This window comes from Rhinolophus hipposideros (genome assembly GCF_964194185.1).
Source record: "Rhinolophus hipposideros genome assembly, chromosome: 21".
Taxonomy (NCBI): domain Eukaryota; kingdom Metazoa; phylum Chordata; class Mammalia; order Chiroptera; family Rhinolophidae; genus Rhinolophus; species Rhinolophus hipposideros.
In genome coordinates this window covers 38,676,465-38,693,959 of record NC_138067.1, presented here as the reverse complement: position 1 = coordinate 38,693,959, position 17,495 = coordinate 38,676,465, and the positions used below count along the sequence as shown (strand labels likewise).

Sequence of the window (17,495 nt, the reverse complement as noted above, 5' to 3'; positions counted from 1 at the left end):
AATAATGCAATGTAGTTATCCCCATTCAACAGATGAGGTTAACAGAGGTTCAAAGTAAAGTTCATTGCTCAAATTCAGTTAGTAAGAGGCAGAACTGGGTTTAGAATCCATGTTTCTCTAAATATAAAGCCAATTCTCTTTCTACTCCGGCTTTTTCCTCTGTAACCCAGGAATTCTTTCTTTGAGTGAAACCTAAGCACAGGTAATTCACTAAAAAAATAACCTATGAGGTCAGACAATTAAGTTCGCGAATTCATCCTAGAAAAAGTGCTACATAACTCATTGCTGAACATCACTAAGGTCACCTTTGAAATATTCCCCTTGGGAAGCTATGCACTCATGCCAGCACCTAGTCCACCCTTCAAAGCAATTTTGGAACTCTTTTTCTGGAATGGCCATCAGAGCTGTCATCATATTACCCTTGATGTCCTTAATGTCATCAAAATGTCTTTCTTTCAATATTTTCTTTATCTTTGGGTAAAGAAAGAAGTCACTGGGGGCCAGATCAGGTGAGTAGAGAGGGTGTTCCGACACAGTTATTTGTTTACTGGCTAAAAACTCCCTCACAGACAGTACCGTGTGAGCTGGTGCATTGTCGTGATGCAAGAGCCACGAATTGTTGGCCAAAAGTTCAGGTCGTCTCACTTTTTCACGCAGCCTTTTCAGCACTTCCAAATAGTAAACTTGGTGAACTGTTTGTCCAGTTGGTACAAATTCATAATGAATAATCCCTCTGCTATCAAAGCAGGTTAGCAACATCGTTGCAACAAGTTCGTGAACTTAATTGTCTGACCTCATATCATTCACCAAAGTTATCAAATTTCAATACAATTAAGGAGAGACTTGTTAAAGAAATAAGGAAGTACAGTTTACAGTTATCAGACTGGCAGATGTAAAAGACTGATGCTATGCCATATGAGCCAGGGCATGGGGAAATGGCTATTTAGTAGATGCTGTCGATTTGGGCAATCTTTAAATAGGACATATAGAAGTATGCGAAAGAATTTAACCACACAAATCTACTTCTAGGATTGTGTCCAAAGGAAATGATTGTACATGCGCTTTAAGATGTATGCAAGGATGGTAGTGGTCAGCATTCTGAGTCCAGCAATAGGTGACTGTTAAGTAAACTATAGATCATCTATGAGATGGAATTAAGTGGATACTAAGTACTGTACTAAATTGGAGAAAATATTTAAAGGACATGGAAAATATTCAGGATACACTACAAATAGAAAAATCGGGTTAAAAACCAGAATACACAATGTGATTACATTTGTGAAAAATACACACACACACATACGTACAAAGAAAGAAAGAATTAAAGACAGGCAAAAATCAAGAGAGAAAAAAGTGAAAAAAAAAAAAAGTTAAAAAAAAAGAGAAAAAAGTCCAGAAAGTTATATATCCATGTCAAAACTGCTGATCTACATGACATATTTTGATATTCTTTTTGCTTAAGTATAATCCATAACTTGTGGGTACGAAACTTATCAGGCGGTTCATTTCTTAAGTTATATAAGTGTCTAACCACTGTGCTGTACATCTGGAACTCATAAGATTTAGTGTCAACCATAACTGAAAAATTTTTTAAAAATTTAAAAAGTATAATCCATAACTTTTAAGCACAATTTAAAATATACGTATTGACATATATATTTCTTTCATTTTGATAAGAGAAAGCTCTTCCTTTTTTAAACAATTCCCTTGAATTTGGAGAAAAAGTTCAAGATAATCTGAAATATTACCTGTTATATTTTTATTGAATATCTTTTTTTTCTTTTAGCGGCTCACACCTGAACCAACGCTCTGATTTTTTATATATGTCCATGTATATGAAGGTACTGCAATGTCTTGTATGTATAAGAGGGTGGTCTCAATGAGGCTTCCTTTCATGTACTCCTGACAAATGTATTCCTGAGTTTATTTTGCTCTGAAACTATCCTTTCAGCCACAGTATCCTCCAAACTCCCACTAAAAATATCTTCTCCGATTAGTCTCACTTTAAAGCTAACATTATTAGAATAAAAACTATAAGATATGAAGTTGTGCTATCCAGTATGATAGCCAACAGCCATATATGGCTATTTAAATCAAATTTTAAATTAAGTGGGGCCAGCCCGGTGGCGCAGGCGGTTAGAGCTCCATGCTCCTAACTCCGAAGGCTGGGTTCGATTCCCACATGGGCCAGTGGGCTCTCAACAAAAAACAAAAACAAAAAAAAAACACAAAAAACAAAAAAAAGCATCTTATTAAAAAAAAAATTTAAATTAAGTAAAATCAAATAACATTAAAAAGTCAGTCCCTCAGTTGCAGTAGCCACATTTCAGGTGCTAAGTAGCCTCACGTGGCTAGTAGCTGCCATATGGGAGAATGTAGATATAGAACATATCCATCAGCACAGAAAGTTCTACTGGACAGCGCTGGTAGGAAGCATACAGCATAAAATCCACTTATTGCCACAGAGTTCCCGAGTTCAGAATAATTTGGTCAAAACTTGACAGAAGTAGCTAGAGAAATAATATCTCCTTCCTATGAACTCCTAAGGCATGTGAATTTCTCTAGTGGCTTCTATTACCTTCTATCTCACACTTACTCAGTCTATTCTGATTTTATATTATTTGCTGTATCTTACAGGAACTTTACGAGTAGCAACTATGTTTTCAGTGCTTGTATTCTTGTAATTACTATCATAAGATCCAGCATACTATGAGCCCTTATATCTGATATTTGATTAAAATTCCATTTTTAGGCAGTTTTTCTTAGGAGATGGCTATAAAAGCACATTCAGATATATGCATACGATGTTTATCATATAACAACTTAGAATAACCAAGTGTTATAAATAGCTACAGAAGGCAACAGGTTAAATAAAGATGGTTGGTGATACTGGCACACCAATGGTTTATTCATACTGATTATATTGGTCCATATTTGTTGTAGAAGAAAGACATTCATGATGAATTACTGATTGATATAGGCAAATTAAAGATGTAAAACTATGGGAGGGATTATAATATCATTAATAACACAGACTTGTCAGACTATCAGAATGTGAATCTTAGTCTGACACCTACTAACTTTTCATTTAGTTTATTCATAAACTAGGGATAAGAATAGCACCTATCTCATACAGTTGTCATGAAGGTTGAGATAATTACTTAATAAAAGATAGTATTATTAAAACAAAGGATATTATATGTCCTTTATTCTATTGTTATTAAATAAAATTATTTCTGCTATTTTTTAGAGTGAAAATGGAGTCTCACGTCCATTCTTTTTCTTTTTTATTTTTTTAAAACTTTTATTTCTTTAAGTGGGTTTTTCCAGGACCCATCAGCTCCAAGTCAAGTAGTTGTTTCAATCTAGTTGTGGAGGGCGCAGCTCACAGTGGCCCATGTGGGGATTGAATCGGCAACCTTGTTGTTAACAGCACCACGCTCTAACCAATTGAGCTAACCGGCCATCCCACATCTTTTTTTTATAATGACATTTTAAAATTAGAGCCAAGTCTTGGAAATAAAATTATTTTTAACTAACATTAGCAAAACATTCTCAGAAAGCTAACCAATAAATCTCCTCTTGTTCCTGCAGCTACCATTCTTCAACATAAAACTAATAAAAAGAACCTAATAAGGCATTAAATGGAGAACTTTAATAAGAGGTTCAATCTTATTCTCCTGTCCTATGGAAAGATTTACATGAATATTTATAGTTATTACCATCTTATCCTGCCTTCTACTTTTATAAGTCTGCAAAATATTACTTGCATAATGGAGCTTTAAAAGGTACTTGGACAGGGGAGGATATTACTGTGCCCTGTGAAAGCAACCTTAAAAATCTAAATAAATATGCAATCTTGAAGGGCTATCTTATTTGATAAATTTGTGCCATAACAATTACTCTTAATTGACTTATAAAACCCTTAAAGGTGTAAATACCTGGAAGGTTTATCAAACTAGAGGGTTCATTGGCACTTTCCTACTCTTCCTATATTCACGGAGGTATAAGAAACCTATGGTTAGGTAGAATTACTTTTTCTAAATAGGAGTTGGACAGTCTCTTTGTCCTCAAATGTTTAATTAGTACAATTTATATTCTGCAGAAACACACACACACGTGTACAGACAAAATTTTGCTAAAACATACTGCCCCCAAATATTAATACTGATGCTAGGGCTAATTTAACTTTCTTCTTTATAAGCCCTTCATGTAATATAACTGAATAACTGATTTTGTTTTGCAAAAAAAAGCATTAATTCCATAATCTTAAGTGTACAATAAATCTATATCAGATTTTAAAATATTATAAAAGCTTGAAAGCAAAGTGGTTCGACATGTCCATGGGAACAGTAAGGAAATCAGTATGACTATTATAAACAAAGCCTACAAATTCTTGGATGTTGTTCTCCAATACCAAGAGACCTTTTTCTGACAAGATTCTTCTCTGAATGAACCAGCGTAAGTCAGATGAGGGCCATCTGCAGACTAAATAATAAAATTTGGGCAAGACAGACAGAAGAGTGTTTGGTTCTCTACTTTTCCACTGAATAATCAATTGAAACATCACTTTGGGTATATAACCCTCATAAAATGTGTTTGAATCCCAATATTTGTAAATGAGATTCATATAACATTTAAAATTTGAGTATTATTATTCATCCCTATGAATATTACTTTACTCATGTGTACTTTTTCTTCTTATGACAAACTTTATTAACATAAATCTTAACCCCCTGATTTCTTGGGAAAATCCCTGCCCATGATGACACAGACTTCCAACCACATTCCTGTTTCCAAAAGCCTTAAAAGGCAGATGACCATGTTTCTTACCTACTGACACCAGTCAAACCATCTCTGATCTTGCCTTACTTTTCAGCTGAGGTTTTGGAGATCAATGATGTGATTTCACCTAAACACTAATCTCAATAAAACAAAGCTTAACTTGAGACTCCAGGATATGCGTTTCTTACTATTATAAAAAGTGAGTCAGATGAATGATTTGAAAAATGAGGAGGGAGCATTTGAGGGCCAAGTGAGGAGAGAGATCCATTTACATGGCCCATCATTCACTGGAAAGAAAGGCCTAAGATAGGCAACTGAACATTTCAGGAAAATAAAAGCAAATGTTTCCAATTTCTAAAAACAAAAATGTGAGGTATGAACAAAGAGGAAATACAAATTCACCTGATCTGGACTTTTAGATGTTGCAACAACAATTCTTCCCTCCTCCTCAGGAGCCTTGTATTGGAGAATGGTAGGACTGGGTAAGAAGGAACTCGGGAAACACGAGGCCTTTCTTAGAGTACAGGCAGACGAGAAAATCCCCTCCAGGGCCACATTTGCTCTGCTCTCACACACATAACCAGATGGGACAGGGAGGCTGGACTCTGTCTTTGAATTCACAGCAGATTCCTAGGATCAGAGGTATGGGAGTGCTATGGTTCTGAAAAATGTAGCAGCACCCACAGCGCCTCCACGCAGGGACACTCCCATCATTTCGTCCCAGAAGTCTGCTTCAGGAAACACTTCTACATCTAAAAGTCCCATCCCAAGCCCAGGACTGTGCCTTCTTGTTGGGAACCTTCATTTTATGGCTCAATACAATATTTGAAATGTCTTGGGGACATTTTCTTGGGGACACTGCTCTGTGCGAACACTCGGGATTGTGAGGGGAGGGCGGGGGAAGCACCAGGGTGAGCCTCACAACCGCACCCACCCTCACCAAGGCCCAACCTGGACTTGACAGACAGGTGGGCGCGAGCGTAGGCGTACACACACACACACACACACACACACACTCATACACTCAATCACACAATCCCCTCTCCTCTGCTCCTCAAGCAAGCACAGGCCTGAACATCCCGGCATGAAGCGCCGGGTCCACGCCCCAGGTTTCCTCACTTTGGGCAGCAGCCCCATCCGCACTCCTACTCCCATGAGTCCCGCCCCGTCTCACCTAGCACCGACTTCTTCCCCGGCTGCAATTAATTCATCCACGGTGGCTGAACCTCTTAGAACGCACCGTAGAGGGCCCTCAGGGTCGTAGCTAACCCCGCCGCTGGCGGTTCTGGGAAATGTAGTTCCCAGCTGGAAGCCGGTGGGCTTGGACGCTAAATGCGCAGGCGCAGGCGCGGGCGCGCGCGAAACCCGCGGCTCCAGCTGGTGTGCCAGTGACTCACGGGGTAAGTGGAGGGGACCTCACACTCGGGGGCTTTCCGAGCTGTGCAGACCTCACAGGACCGCCCCAGTGCTGGACCACCGAATGCATCCGTGGTTGCTCCCCTGAGGCCGAGCGCGTGCGGGACCTGGCGGGAGCTCCTGGAGGCGGATTTTGTCAGTTTTTTCCTCTGAGGTAGTTCGGGCGCTGATACACAGCGTGAACTTTATAGGTGTATTTTCCGGTGTGTGACTGAAGCGGCGTCTGATGTAGCGAGTTCACAGAAAGTCGCTTGGAAGTGTGATTTGTGACTGTAAAGTGTGAGGTGACAGGCTTTGTAGGAGATTATGGACGGGGTGGGTGGGTGGGGGTCGCTGTGTGACTGCGATTGTTGAGTGGCTGGGTGCCAGCCAGGCTCTAAGATGAAGAGGAGTATTGGAGATGTGGCACCTCGTGGGTGCCATGGAATCGGGACTTTGTATGAACATGTGCAACCACAGGCCTGTTCTGTGGAATAAAGAGATGTTGCAGCTTCTTGCAGCTTCAGCTTTATTTAAAGATTTGGACCAAATATTTTCAATTTATCCGGCAAATAATTTTGTCTTTTTATATGGTCGAATGAATTTTTTTTTCATAAAGAACAATGCAAATCATAATAACTTTTTTAATATAAGAAAGAAATCTTCCCACTCTTCGGTGCTGTTATGCTTGGAAAGGCAGTGTGCCAAACAATAGTGAGCCCACTCTTAGAGTCAGATGTCCTGGATTCGAGGTCAGCCTTTGTTAGTCCTACGTTCTGAAGAGAAAACCTTGGCTCATAAAGGCAGGGAACATGTTTAAGACCACGCACAGTCCGTGAGAGAATGGCTTGCTTTATTTCAAATTATAACACATTTTGCTCTTCCTCTTTCCTTCCCTTTCTGAACAACCCAGTCCAAAAGCCATAAGATGGGCTCAGAGCCTGAGCAGGAAGGAGGTGTGCATGCAGGGGGTGGCTTGGTGCAGGGTGACAGCCTACTAGGGGGCATTCCTAGTGGTAGAATGTACCAGCATGGAGATGTCAACCTGAGAAGGGTAATGAGGATTTTAGAGCCCAGGCAGCAGCCTGAAGAGGGCATCTGGGTATGAGTACTGCCCAGTATTGGGTTTTGGACCCCAAATAGGGGTGTCAGAGATATTCACGTGGGTCAGATAGGAGGCGGTGATTGTCAGAACCCAATAGCCACTCTCCCAGCTAATATTAGTGGCTGCCACTTCTTACCATTTATAGCTTTTGCCTCACTCAAGTCATTCATTATAGATAAGATTTATTACAATGTCCAGTCATAATAAAATTCCTCTTCCTGACAACATGCCATCTAAAGCAAATCCTGCTTCCTGAAACCCTCCCTAAAATCACCTTACACAAGCCCAAATCCTTAAATAAGTCTTTCCTAACCTCCTCTTCCGCAGACGCTACACAGCTCCGGGAGCTGTGTGCGTTCTCCCTCATTTTAATGAGTACTAAACCCAACTTGCTCAGCTTTAGGTGTGTTCCTGAGGGGTTGGGGAGGAGGTCGTCTCTCCCTGGATGGTGTTGATGGACATAATACATGTGCAGCTAATTGTAACATTATTGTGGCAGCTTTTGCTCTCATTGGCCTTGGACCATGCTCACCTTAAAAATGAAGACAGTAATTTTGAAATGCAGAACACTGCTCAGGAGGCTTTGGACCCCCCTAGATGAATTGTGTTAACCGAGGTCATTCTTGACTGGTAGCTTGGTATCTTTTCACCTAAATGAAGTGGAGAAAGGTGCTGTAAAGTTTCATGTGGATGGATGAAGAAAAAGCATGGGATCTTTGCGTCTTCTCAAAGATTCTCCAGGAGCTTTAAGTTGGATGAGTGGTCAGGACAAAAGTAAAAATGACTTCAGAACACTAGAGAACATTCTATCCTAATCATCTCTCAGATTCCTTATTTTTCAGAAACCCAAATTAAATGCCAACTCTCAAGCAGAAGAAGTAGAAGCCATTATGAAAATATAACTTTGGGATTTACTTAATCCCAAATCTCTGCACTGTGACGTCACTGACAATGGACTGAGTCTGATTTATCTCGGAAACATCAGTCATTCCATCCAGAATGCCAGGGAATGGGGTGTTGAGCAAACAATTCTCAACAGCGCCAAAATAAACCAAAGCATCAGATTATAGTCCTGCTGTGGGAATAGTTTGTCACACGGACTCAAGGAGAGAATACCTTGCAAAAGGAGAGTTCTTCACATTTGTTGGGAAGGACTTGAGTTTTCCCTCTCACTTCTCTAGTGCTTTAAGCTGTTCACGTTGTGTATTATATCATGTACTCCTCTCACTATCCCTGGGACTTGGGTACTGTGTGCATTTAACTGAAGGGGACTCTGAGTGATGGAGCTTAAGGCAGATGCTTCAGGGGCGTATCCTTCCCGAGTTATTTTCTTTGCTGTAATTTCTGGGGCACATGGCTTTGTTCTGTATTCCCAGTCTCTTTGCCCTTCACTGATCTTTAGGATGTTTTGGCACTTCATCAATTCCCTCCTTTATCCTCCCCCTTCCAAATATCTATTGGCTTGTAAGATCTTTTTTTCCTGTGGTTTTGTTATTGTTGTTTAATTACCTAATTTAAAAGGTCAAATATTACAGAAAGTGTGTAAAAAGTATTCCCATGGCACCTTCACCCCTTGTTTCCCTGTGCTTCCAAGAGGCAACTACTTCTTATCCTCTTGTATGTTTCTTTTGAAATTTACTTCCATATTTCTAAATTATATGCTTTTGTAAATGCATCAATTTTAGGTATTAGCAACTACTATGAAAGATGAGGACTTTAAGTGTCTTAACAACCCTTTCTTCTCTACGTAGTCTTTTCTCTCATGCTGCTTGTTTTCTCTGAAGGAATCCAATTGCCTGCCCGGGGCTCTCACTAAATCCCGTCTTCAGCATAGCAACCCCCCCCTCCCATCCCCCTCATCCATGCTCCAGGCCCACCAGCCCAGAGACTGCTGGTCCAGCCTTTCCAGAATAAACCTGCAGTCTTCAGCCAGGCTGGAGAAGGGTCATGGGCCTGGAATAACATAGCTCATTTATCTACTGCACACACCAGGTTCTAATCACACTGGATGTATGAATTTTGATGCTTATATAAACTTTCAGGTAGTCCTGATGTCAGCCCTCACCTTCAGAACCTGGCACCTGATTTCTGAAATAGGAATCTGTTTCTGGGCTTCCCTTTGGTTCAGGTTTGTTTCCTCAGGTCTGCTCCATCAGTGAGCAGGTATCTGCCTCTTTCCAAAATTGTGTTGCTGCCATCTCCTCCCTCCTCCTGTGTCCTTGTGAGTTTACACCTTAACTCTCTTATCTTCTGACTCATTTTAGTGAGGTTCCAGGAGGGAGGAAAAGTTGACTTCTCTGCTCAACTCGCCATGCCTATCAATGTAAGAATCACCTCTGTCCTTTCAAGGACCTGTGATGCCCCAAATATTTTTCCTTATAACTTCTTCCGTTCTTACTCCTAAATACAGTGACATCTACATATTTGTTAAAGAAACATTAACAGTGTCTATCACTTGAAATGTGATCAAGCTGTAATCCCTGATGATTCTACAGGTTCGTCTTGAGGGGACAGGCAAACACATGAGAAAATCTAGCCAATCAGAGCACGTGCATGGTGCCAGGGGAGTACAGAGGAAGGGTCCCCTTCCAAATTGGGGCATCAGGGAAGGCTGACCCGAGGGAGAGTTATCTAAACGGAAACCTCAAAAGTGGGAAGTGTCCAACCAAATCCATCTACTCCAACAAGACCATATGGAGAAGAGCCAGAGACATTCTCAGAACCTGGGCATCCAGCCTTCTCTCCATACTTCCTCACTCCTGCTCTGGGGGACTCTGCGGGGCCATCTCTCTGTCAATGATACTCCAAGTGTGAGGAGGGCAGAAATCACCAGATTCAAGTGGTCTTCATTCAATTTGTACAGGGGAGATGTACAGGGGCTTTATTTTGTGGTCATGGGCTACGGTTTGAGGTTCATTTCCATCCCTTTCCCCAAATTTCTGAAGTGATTTGGTTTGAATTCTTTGCTTCTCTCCCAAGCTCTAGCACAGGCCATGTACCTCACCCTCTCATCTGGCAGGACAGCAGCAGGGCACAGAGGATCCTACTCAGGGCCCAGTAAGAAGAAATTAGGTGGATTCAATCTTATATATTTATTGAATAAGTCAATCCTCGGTAAAGAGAAAAGAGAACTAGGTTTGGGAACAGAGGTTGGGGAGGTGAGGGAAGTCTCTGGGTCTTGTGTAGGGGGCGGGGTCACTTGTAAAACTCATGCTCCTGCTCATCCTTCTTGATGACTGTCTTGTATGCTTTCTCGAAGTCCTTGGCCAGAACAATGTAGCGGTTCTCTCGGACAGCCAACATTCCACTCTGTTAAGGGATGAGAGTTAAAATCGACTCCCTGTACTTCCCATCCCTAGTGATAGTAGAGGAAGAGACAGACAGGGCCCAAGACTCCAGGGAGACTGAGGGACAGAACTGCAGCAGAGTGGCCTCAAAGAGGACCCACCCCCATCGGATGCAGAGAGAAATCATCACTCACCTCCTGACAGATGGAGTTAATATCAGCTCCTGAAATCTTATCTGGCCTGGCCACATCTGCAGCGGGTGAGTTAAGGAAACCATTCCCGGCATAACGGGGTGAACACCTGCGGCCAGAAGTCATCCTTGGGGTGTCGTTGCCACCACCCCCCTCCCTTGGACTTTGGTCTCCCACCTGCACAGTCTGGGTCATGGTGAAGGCAGAGATAGAGATGACCCTCCCCTCACTTCTAGAGCAGGATACAATCTTCCAAGTCAACCTCCTCAGAGAGATTCATTTTGCTGGTGATAGTGGAGAAAATCAACCTCTTCTGGCGGCGGTCAGGGAGCGGAAATTCGATTTTACGGTCCAGGCGTCCTGGCCGCAGTAGGGCAGGATCCAGGGTATCTGCTCTGTTCGTGGCCATGATCACCTAGCATCGGGGACAGGCGTGCTCAGACCTCTGTCCCCATTATATCCTCCTTCCTACCATGGTATTTGTCCCCTCATGCCAGCTCCCACCTTGTGACTCCTACACACCTCCCCTTGCCCATCCTGAACCCCGAACCTTGACGTTGACGTTCTGGTCGAATCCATCCATTTGATTTAGCAGCTCCAGCAGGATCCTCTGAACCTCCCTGTCAGCTGGAGTGGCCAACAGTCAGTCCAGGGCATTCCGCAGGACGAGCCTGCCCAAGACCCCAGGCCCTGTTTGGGCATCACTCACCCCCTGTCTGGGCATCGAATCTCTTGGTGGCGATGGCGTCGATCTCATCTATGAAGATGATGGCAGGCGCGTTCTCCTTGGCCAGGCGGAACACATCGCGGACCATGCGGGGGCCCTCGCCCAGGTACTTCTGCACAAACTCGGAGCCCACGACCCGGATAAATGCAGCTGATGGCGGGATGACAAAGGGTTAGACGGAGATGGGCCTCCTGTAGGTCCCATTCTGCTTTAACTGATACTGGGAATTTTCTGGACATCCCTTCCTTTGAAAGCCCACTCCAAGTAGCCAGGTCATTCTCTAACACCTCGAGGACAAGCCATCTGCTTGCATCCCACAGCAACCCAGTAGCACAAATCATGAACCCTGCCCTAGGACATGTTGTTTTTTTTGGGCCCAATGTTTAACAATTAGAATATTTAAAGAAACAAACAACAAATGCTTCCACATGCCTGTAAGAAAAGAGCTATAGACATTCTTGGAATCCAAGATACAGAAAAAAATCCAGACTGGATTTCTAGAGTGCTTGAAAAATCTAAGAAAACAGGTTGCCATACCTGAACGCATCATCTTGCCTCACCATGAGCTCCAACTTCCCCTTTGCTATAAGGACCCCCTTTTGAATATCATGCAAGAGTCAGGGACCACGGGCACGTCTTCTCACATAACTGACGACTGCCAGTGGGGCTGAAAGCAGATTTGTTCTGGGCCCCTCCTTTTTAACTTGTTTAACATTTCATGTATAAAGTTGCAGCCCCTATTATTCTCTATCTCCTTATTTTGCTTCGTTGTTCTCGTCAGACATTTAGTACCATGTGACATATGATCTGTTCACTTATCTGTTCAAGAGCTTCCCCAACTAAACATCACCTCCATGACTCTGAGGAATGGAGACTGTTCTGTTCACTGCCATGTCTCAGATACCTAGAACGCAGCTTGGCACATATTAGGTGCTCAGTAAATATTAAATGAATGACTAAGTTCTAAGTGTTTATTTCTTTTTTGCCCCCCAGCCACACTGGGAGCTCCTTCAGGGCAGGAGACATGTCCGATTCATTGTTGTATCCCAGCATTAGACCTGGGAGAGCAGAAGTTCAACGAGCTGCTAAGCAAATCAATAATCATGAAAATGGCTAACATTTATTGTCTACTTACTATGTGCCAGATATACTTCTAGAAGCTTTATATTGATTTAATCCAGAAAAAATAGGAAACAGAGTGACAGAGAGGCTAACTTACTGAGTAGTTACATAAACTAACTTACGTAAGTAGTACTAATTTAAATAGTTGTAGGGGAGCCTGACTGCAAACCCGGCAGTCTGCTCCAGAAAATATGCTGCTTAACCACTGCCTTCTACCGCTTCCTGGCTCACATTAGGATTCTATCTGCCAAGCTCAGTCCTTAGGCTTTACAAACAGTAATAGTGACTTCTAGACGTCTTGTCTGGAAACTACAAGAATACATTTATCACAATCACAATATATGTGTTTGTGAAACAAGTTTCACAAAACAGTACAAGCTCTCACTGTATGGGATGGACTCTGACATTTTCTGTTGCATTTTTTAAAATGCTGGTTACAACCCATGAATTGGGATTCATCAAAGGTAACAACAGAACAGGAAAAATACTGAACTGTTTTGTTAATTCTCACAGTCATGCTTCTATTAGATGAGGAAATGGAGGCACAAGGAGGTGAAGTCACCTGTCCAGGACTGCACAGCCAATGAGTAAGAGGCACAACGGGGATTTGACCCCAGAGCCTGTGGTCTTAGTCACGGTGCTGTGCCACTTCCTGAGGAGGATGAAAGAGCAGGGAGCAAGGTTGGAAGAGCCCAGGTCAGGGCCTGGGGGAAGGGCCAAGCGGCTCACCTGTGGTGTGGTGAGCCACGGCCTTTGCCAGCATGGTCTTCCCACAGCCAGGCGGGCCGTACATGAGGACACCTCGGGGAGGATCGATGCCGATCTGAAATGCAGAGGTGGAGAAAGAAGGATGAACCAGTCCTGTCACCAACACGAGACTCACCTTCCCTGTCACCTCTGGCTCCTCACCTGCTTGTAGAGCTCAAAGTGTGTAAGCGGAAGCTCCACGGCCTCCCGCACTTCCTGCTTCTGGATGTCCATGCCCCCAATGTCCGCATACATCACATCTGGCTTCTGGTCTGGTGAGAGAGCAGAGCTGGGGCTGCCAGCCTGGCCCACAGGGTCCCCTCAGGCCTTCCCGGCCCCGGGCTCCCCACTCACCTGAGGTGAGCATCATGATACTGCTGTCGGCCTCGGGAGGCAGCACATCCACCAGGGCATTGCTGTGCTTGTGCAGGGCCACCGACGCATTGGGCTTGAGCAGCTCCCGATCAATGGTGCTCAGGATGCGGACGTAGTAGTTGGAGCCTTTGGGAAGGGGAGAGAAAGGGAGAGGGGAAAGTGAGAAGTGCCAGACCCTGGAAACTCCCCTCTGCACGACGTCAGTTGTACCCTCCAGGCCACTAGTGTCTCTCTTAGACCCTGACTGCCTCTCCCCCCACGTCCCAACCCGGGTCTCTATCCTCGCCTCCTCCAGTCTGTCCCCCACATTCACACTAACAACTTCCTTGTGTATCTGGAGGCTTGACTATCTCTTGAGCTCCAGCCCCAGGTGTCCAGCAGCCTCCTGGAATGCCTCCCTTAGATGTCACCCACTGTGTCCCACTGTATCTTCCCCCAAATTATGCTGTTCCACCTGGATCTTTCTCAGGGAGGCCCACAGTCCCTAGTCTCCAGCCAGAGCCCCAAGCCTCACCCTGGACCTTTCTCCCCCTCCGTCTGCAGCCCATCAGTCCCTATGACCTTCCACCCAGCCTCCTGAATGTCTCTCCAACCAATCTCTCCTCGCCTCCCCCTTGACCCTGCCCTGATTCAGACCTATCCTCTCCCATCGAGGTCTCTGTACCATTTCCTGCTCGCTCAGCCTCCAGTCTCACCTCTCCAATCCACTTTCTACACTTTATGGTCGTGATGCACACATTTTCCAGTCTCAGTCTCTCTCCTGACCTTCAGGCTATCCAGCAGCCCCCCAGACACCTCCCTGTGACGTTCTAGACTGCCCTCAGTCTTCCTCCCAACCTATTCCTCTGCGTGTGTCATCATTTCAGGCATAGTCCCACTGTCCCCCTAAATCCTACAGGTCAAAGGACAGGCCTCATTCTGGATCTTTCCCTCCCTTCACTAACTCACTACCAGCTCATCAGTCCCGTTTCAGGCCCAGTCACACACCTTTCCCCACAACCTTTACAAGAACATGGCTTGGTCCAGAGGGGCAGAGCCCAGAAGCAGGAAAGACAGATAAGACACAGAGACAATGACCATCATGAAGGCAGGGCCTGGACCCATGTTAATAAGAGCAACTACCATATACTGAGTCCTTACCAGAACCCAATCTCATAACACTTCACCCCATGGTTTCAAAGTGCACGTCCCAACTCAGAAGTAGTCATGAAATCGATTTAGAGAGTCATGACCAGAACATAGTTTAAAACAAAACAGACTAGAACAGAATGGAAAAGCAATTAAGAGTATGTCACACCTAGTAAGACTAAATATTACCTGGTCAAACCTTTACTATATAAACTACATATACACACACATATACAGAGGGAAAGAGAGAATGTAAACTATTACCTCCACTTTTGCATCAGACTCAAAATACCCTTAAAAACACCATTAGACTGTCTTGCCTCGTTTGCTGTTGTAAGACCCTAGCACAGTTCCTGGCACATGGCAGGAAACAGTTAACAGTTGTTAAATGGACATATGAGTGTATGAGGTACCCCCTCACCACCCCCAACCCCCATGCACCTGTGGTGGAGCCCACTATGGCTGTATTCTGATCCACAGCCTCCAGAAACTGCCCAATAACCAGCGGGATGCTCTGGATTCGCTTCACCTCCTCCTGGGCATGGAGGAATTCCTTCTTTAGGTTCTTTTGCTCATCCTTGATGTACTCCTCCTGCACCTCCAGGAACTCCAGCTCTTGCTGCAGCTTCTGTGAGCAGAGTGGAGAGGTGGGGGATGGTGCCAGGCCTTGATGAGCCAGGGAGTGGTGGAAGGTGGGGAGAGTATGGGCTGCTAGGCCCTGTGCAGTGTCCGGATCGGGGCTGAAAGTACCTTGTAGCGGCTGTACAGGTCCTCCAGGTCCTCAGGCTCAGGCCCCAGGAAGGACAGGCCAGTCTGGGGCCGTGACACTGACAGTGCTGGGATCTCATCCTAGACCAAGGAGGGAAACTCAGGTTGGAAGAAGAGGGTCCCCTCATGAAAGAATCTAGAGTCCACTCCCCCACTCACCATAAAGTCACTCGCCCCCTACTAACAGGCTCCTGATGTCACCCAGCCCCTAACAAGCCTCTCATACACAAACTAGCCTTCCAAATAGATCTTTTGCTATCATTATGCCACTTGGAACATGTCCCCGATGACACCCAAGTCCCAGCTAAGGCCTAAATGTCTCATCAACTCCTTACCAGACCCCAATGCCCCCCAGCCCCCCTCAACATGTTTCTAACGTCACGTGACTCTCCTATAGACTGTTAAAGTCACCATGCCTTCAAACAGCCCTGGCATTACCCAGTTCCCTCCAAAAGACTGCTCATGTCACAGAACCCGGACTCGCATTAGGCCCTTATGTCATCCAGCTGGGCCCCAAACGTCACTCGGCCACACCAGGTATTACTTAGCCTTCCAACACCAGCCAAGCCCCGCACATCAGTCAGCTCCCCAGCACAGCCTCCGACATCATGCGGCCCCACGGCCACGTCCCACACATCACTCCCCACCCGCCGGGCCACCGATGTCACTAAGCACTCCCAGCTAGAGCTGGAAATCATTCAGTCCCGAAGAACCTTTACCGTCCCTCCTCCCCCCAGCCCCGCGTTCCGAGGCTTACTGCCGTCCTAACATCATCCAGCCACCCAGCTCAGGCCTCTGAACGGCACAAAGCTCTCCACGGAGGCCTCCGAAATCACCCAGCCTCGCGCCCGGATCCCTGCAGTCACTCAGTACTCCACTCAGATTACTCTCGCTCTCCCCGCGAGCCAGGCCCCACCAGACCTGAGCTTTCTCCACCAGGATGCCTATCTCCTCCATAGTGACCAAGCCCGCCTGTGTGACCCGGCCTGATCCAGTCACTGCTTCCGCTAACGCCACCGGAAAGCGAGGGCCTCGGTGGATTCTGGGAAACGTAGTTTAAGACATCGCTGAGAATGGCTTGGATGGCCAGGGGTAGGATGGAGGGAAGGGAAGGCCTCGCCTTGGGCCCCGCCTCCAAGAAACGGTCAAGCGCTGTCCTGACTTGGCGGGCGCGCGGATGGTGCGCGTGCGCGCCCAGATGGTGCGCGTGCGCGCCCAGATGGTGCGCGTGCGCGCCCAGATGGTGCGCGTGCGCGCCCAGATGGTGCGCGTGCGCGCCCAGATGGTGCGCGTGCGCGCCCAGATGGTGCGCGTGCGCGCCCAGATGGTGCGCGTGCGCGCCCAGATGGTGCGCGTGCGCGCCCAGATGGTGCGCGTGCGCGCCCAGATGGTGCGCGTGCGCAGTAGCGCGCGGTGACGCCATCTCGCTCGGCGTTCTGGGTCCCGGGTTTTCTCGTCAGTAGGCTGCCCGGCCCTATCACTCTCAGTTGAGGAACTTGTCAGCGATCTGTCAGGGAGTCCCGTGGCCAAGTGCTCTTCTCATTTAGTGGCGGGGCTGGAGACGCCCCGGAGGGTCTTTAAGGCGGATGGGGGAGCGCGGTGCTCCGCGTGGAGTGTGCCGGAGGATTGTCCCCGGAGGGACGAGAAGGTCCAGGCTTCCCCGTAGAGTGGCCCTGCTTGGGGCTGGGGGGTGGGGGTGGGGGTCGGTGCCCGGTGAGGAGCCCTAAGCTCAGGTTAGCGTTAGCAGGAAATCAAGTAGACCCAGGGCTGAAGGAAATGAGGGAGTGGTGCCAGGAGTTGGGTCACGCAGGGGTTTAGAAAAAGAAACAACAGGCCGAAACGGAGCCGCTTTTGCTAAACCAGTC

The 17,495-nt window shown here is 45.8% G+C and overlaps 2 protein-coding genes across 6 annotated transcripts in view; both read right to left on the bottom strand.

Moving 5' to 3' along the window:
* Positions 1-6,495, bottom strand: part of LOC308490335 (uncharacterized protein) — a 54,342-nt gene extending 47,847 nt beyond the window's left edge. For 4 of the 5 annotated variants that reach the window (XR_013992190.1, XR_013992191.1, XM_081032404.1 and 1 more), the window contains exon 1: positions 5,960-6,495. The gene's annotated coding sequence lies outside the window, so the exon portion shown is untranslated. Of the gene's footprint in view, positions 1-5,187; positions 5,416-5,959 lie in introns of all 5 variants that reach the window. The other variant, XM_081032403.1, reaches the window with a different exon arrangement.
* Positions 6,496-10,362: 3,867 nt separating this feature from the next.
* On the bottom strand, positions 10,363-16,889 carry PSMC4 (proteasome 26S subunit, ATPase 4). Its single transcript, XM_081032400.1, has 11 exons — positions 16,552-16,889; positions 15,613-15,711; positions 15,304-15,490; positions 13,714-13,860; positions 13,522-13,631; positions 13,342-13,435; positions 11,473-11,640; positions 11,314-11,390; positions 11,010-11,178; positions 10,767-10,822; positions 10,363-10,594 (listed from the first exon to the last, which is right to left on the bottom strand). Exons 1-11 carry the CDS (start codon positions 16,585-16,587, stop codon positions 10,481-10,483), a joined length of 1,257 nt encoding a protein of 418 aa, XP_080888526.1. The 5' UTR covers positions 16,588-16,889; the 3' UTR covers positions 10,363-10,480.
* Between the last annotated feature and the right edge of the window lie 606 nt (positions 16,890-17,495).

Coding starts and splice junctions, on each gene's coding strand:
- PSMC4 (XM_081032400.1), bottom strand. CDS start 16,587: ATGGAGGAGATAGGCATCCTGGTGGAGAAAGCTCAG. Junction 13,436..13,521: donor ACTTTGAGCTCTACAAGCAG/GTGAGGAGCCAG, acceptor TCTGCATTTCAG/ATCGGCATCGATCCTCCCCG. Junction 11,179..11,313: donor ACCAGAACGTCAACGTCAAG/GTTCGGGGTTCA, acceptor CCCCGATGCTAG/GTGATCATGGCCACGAACAG.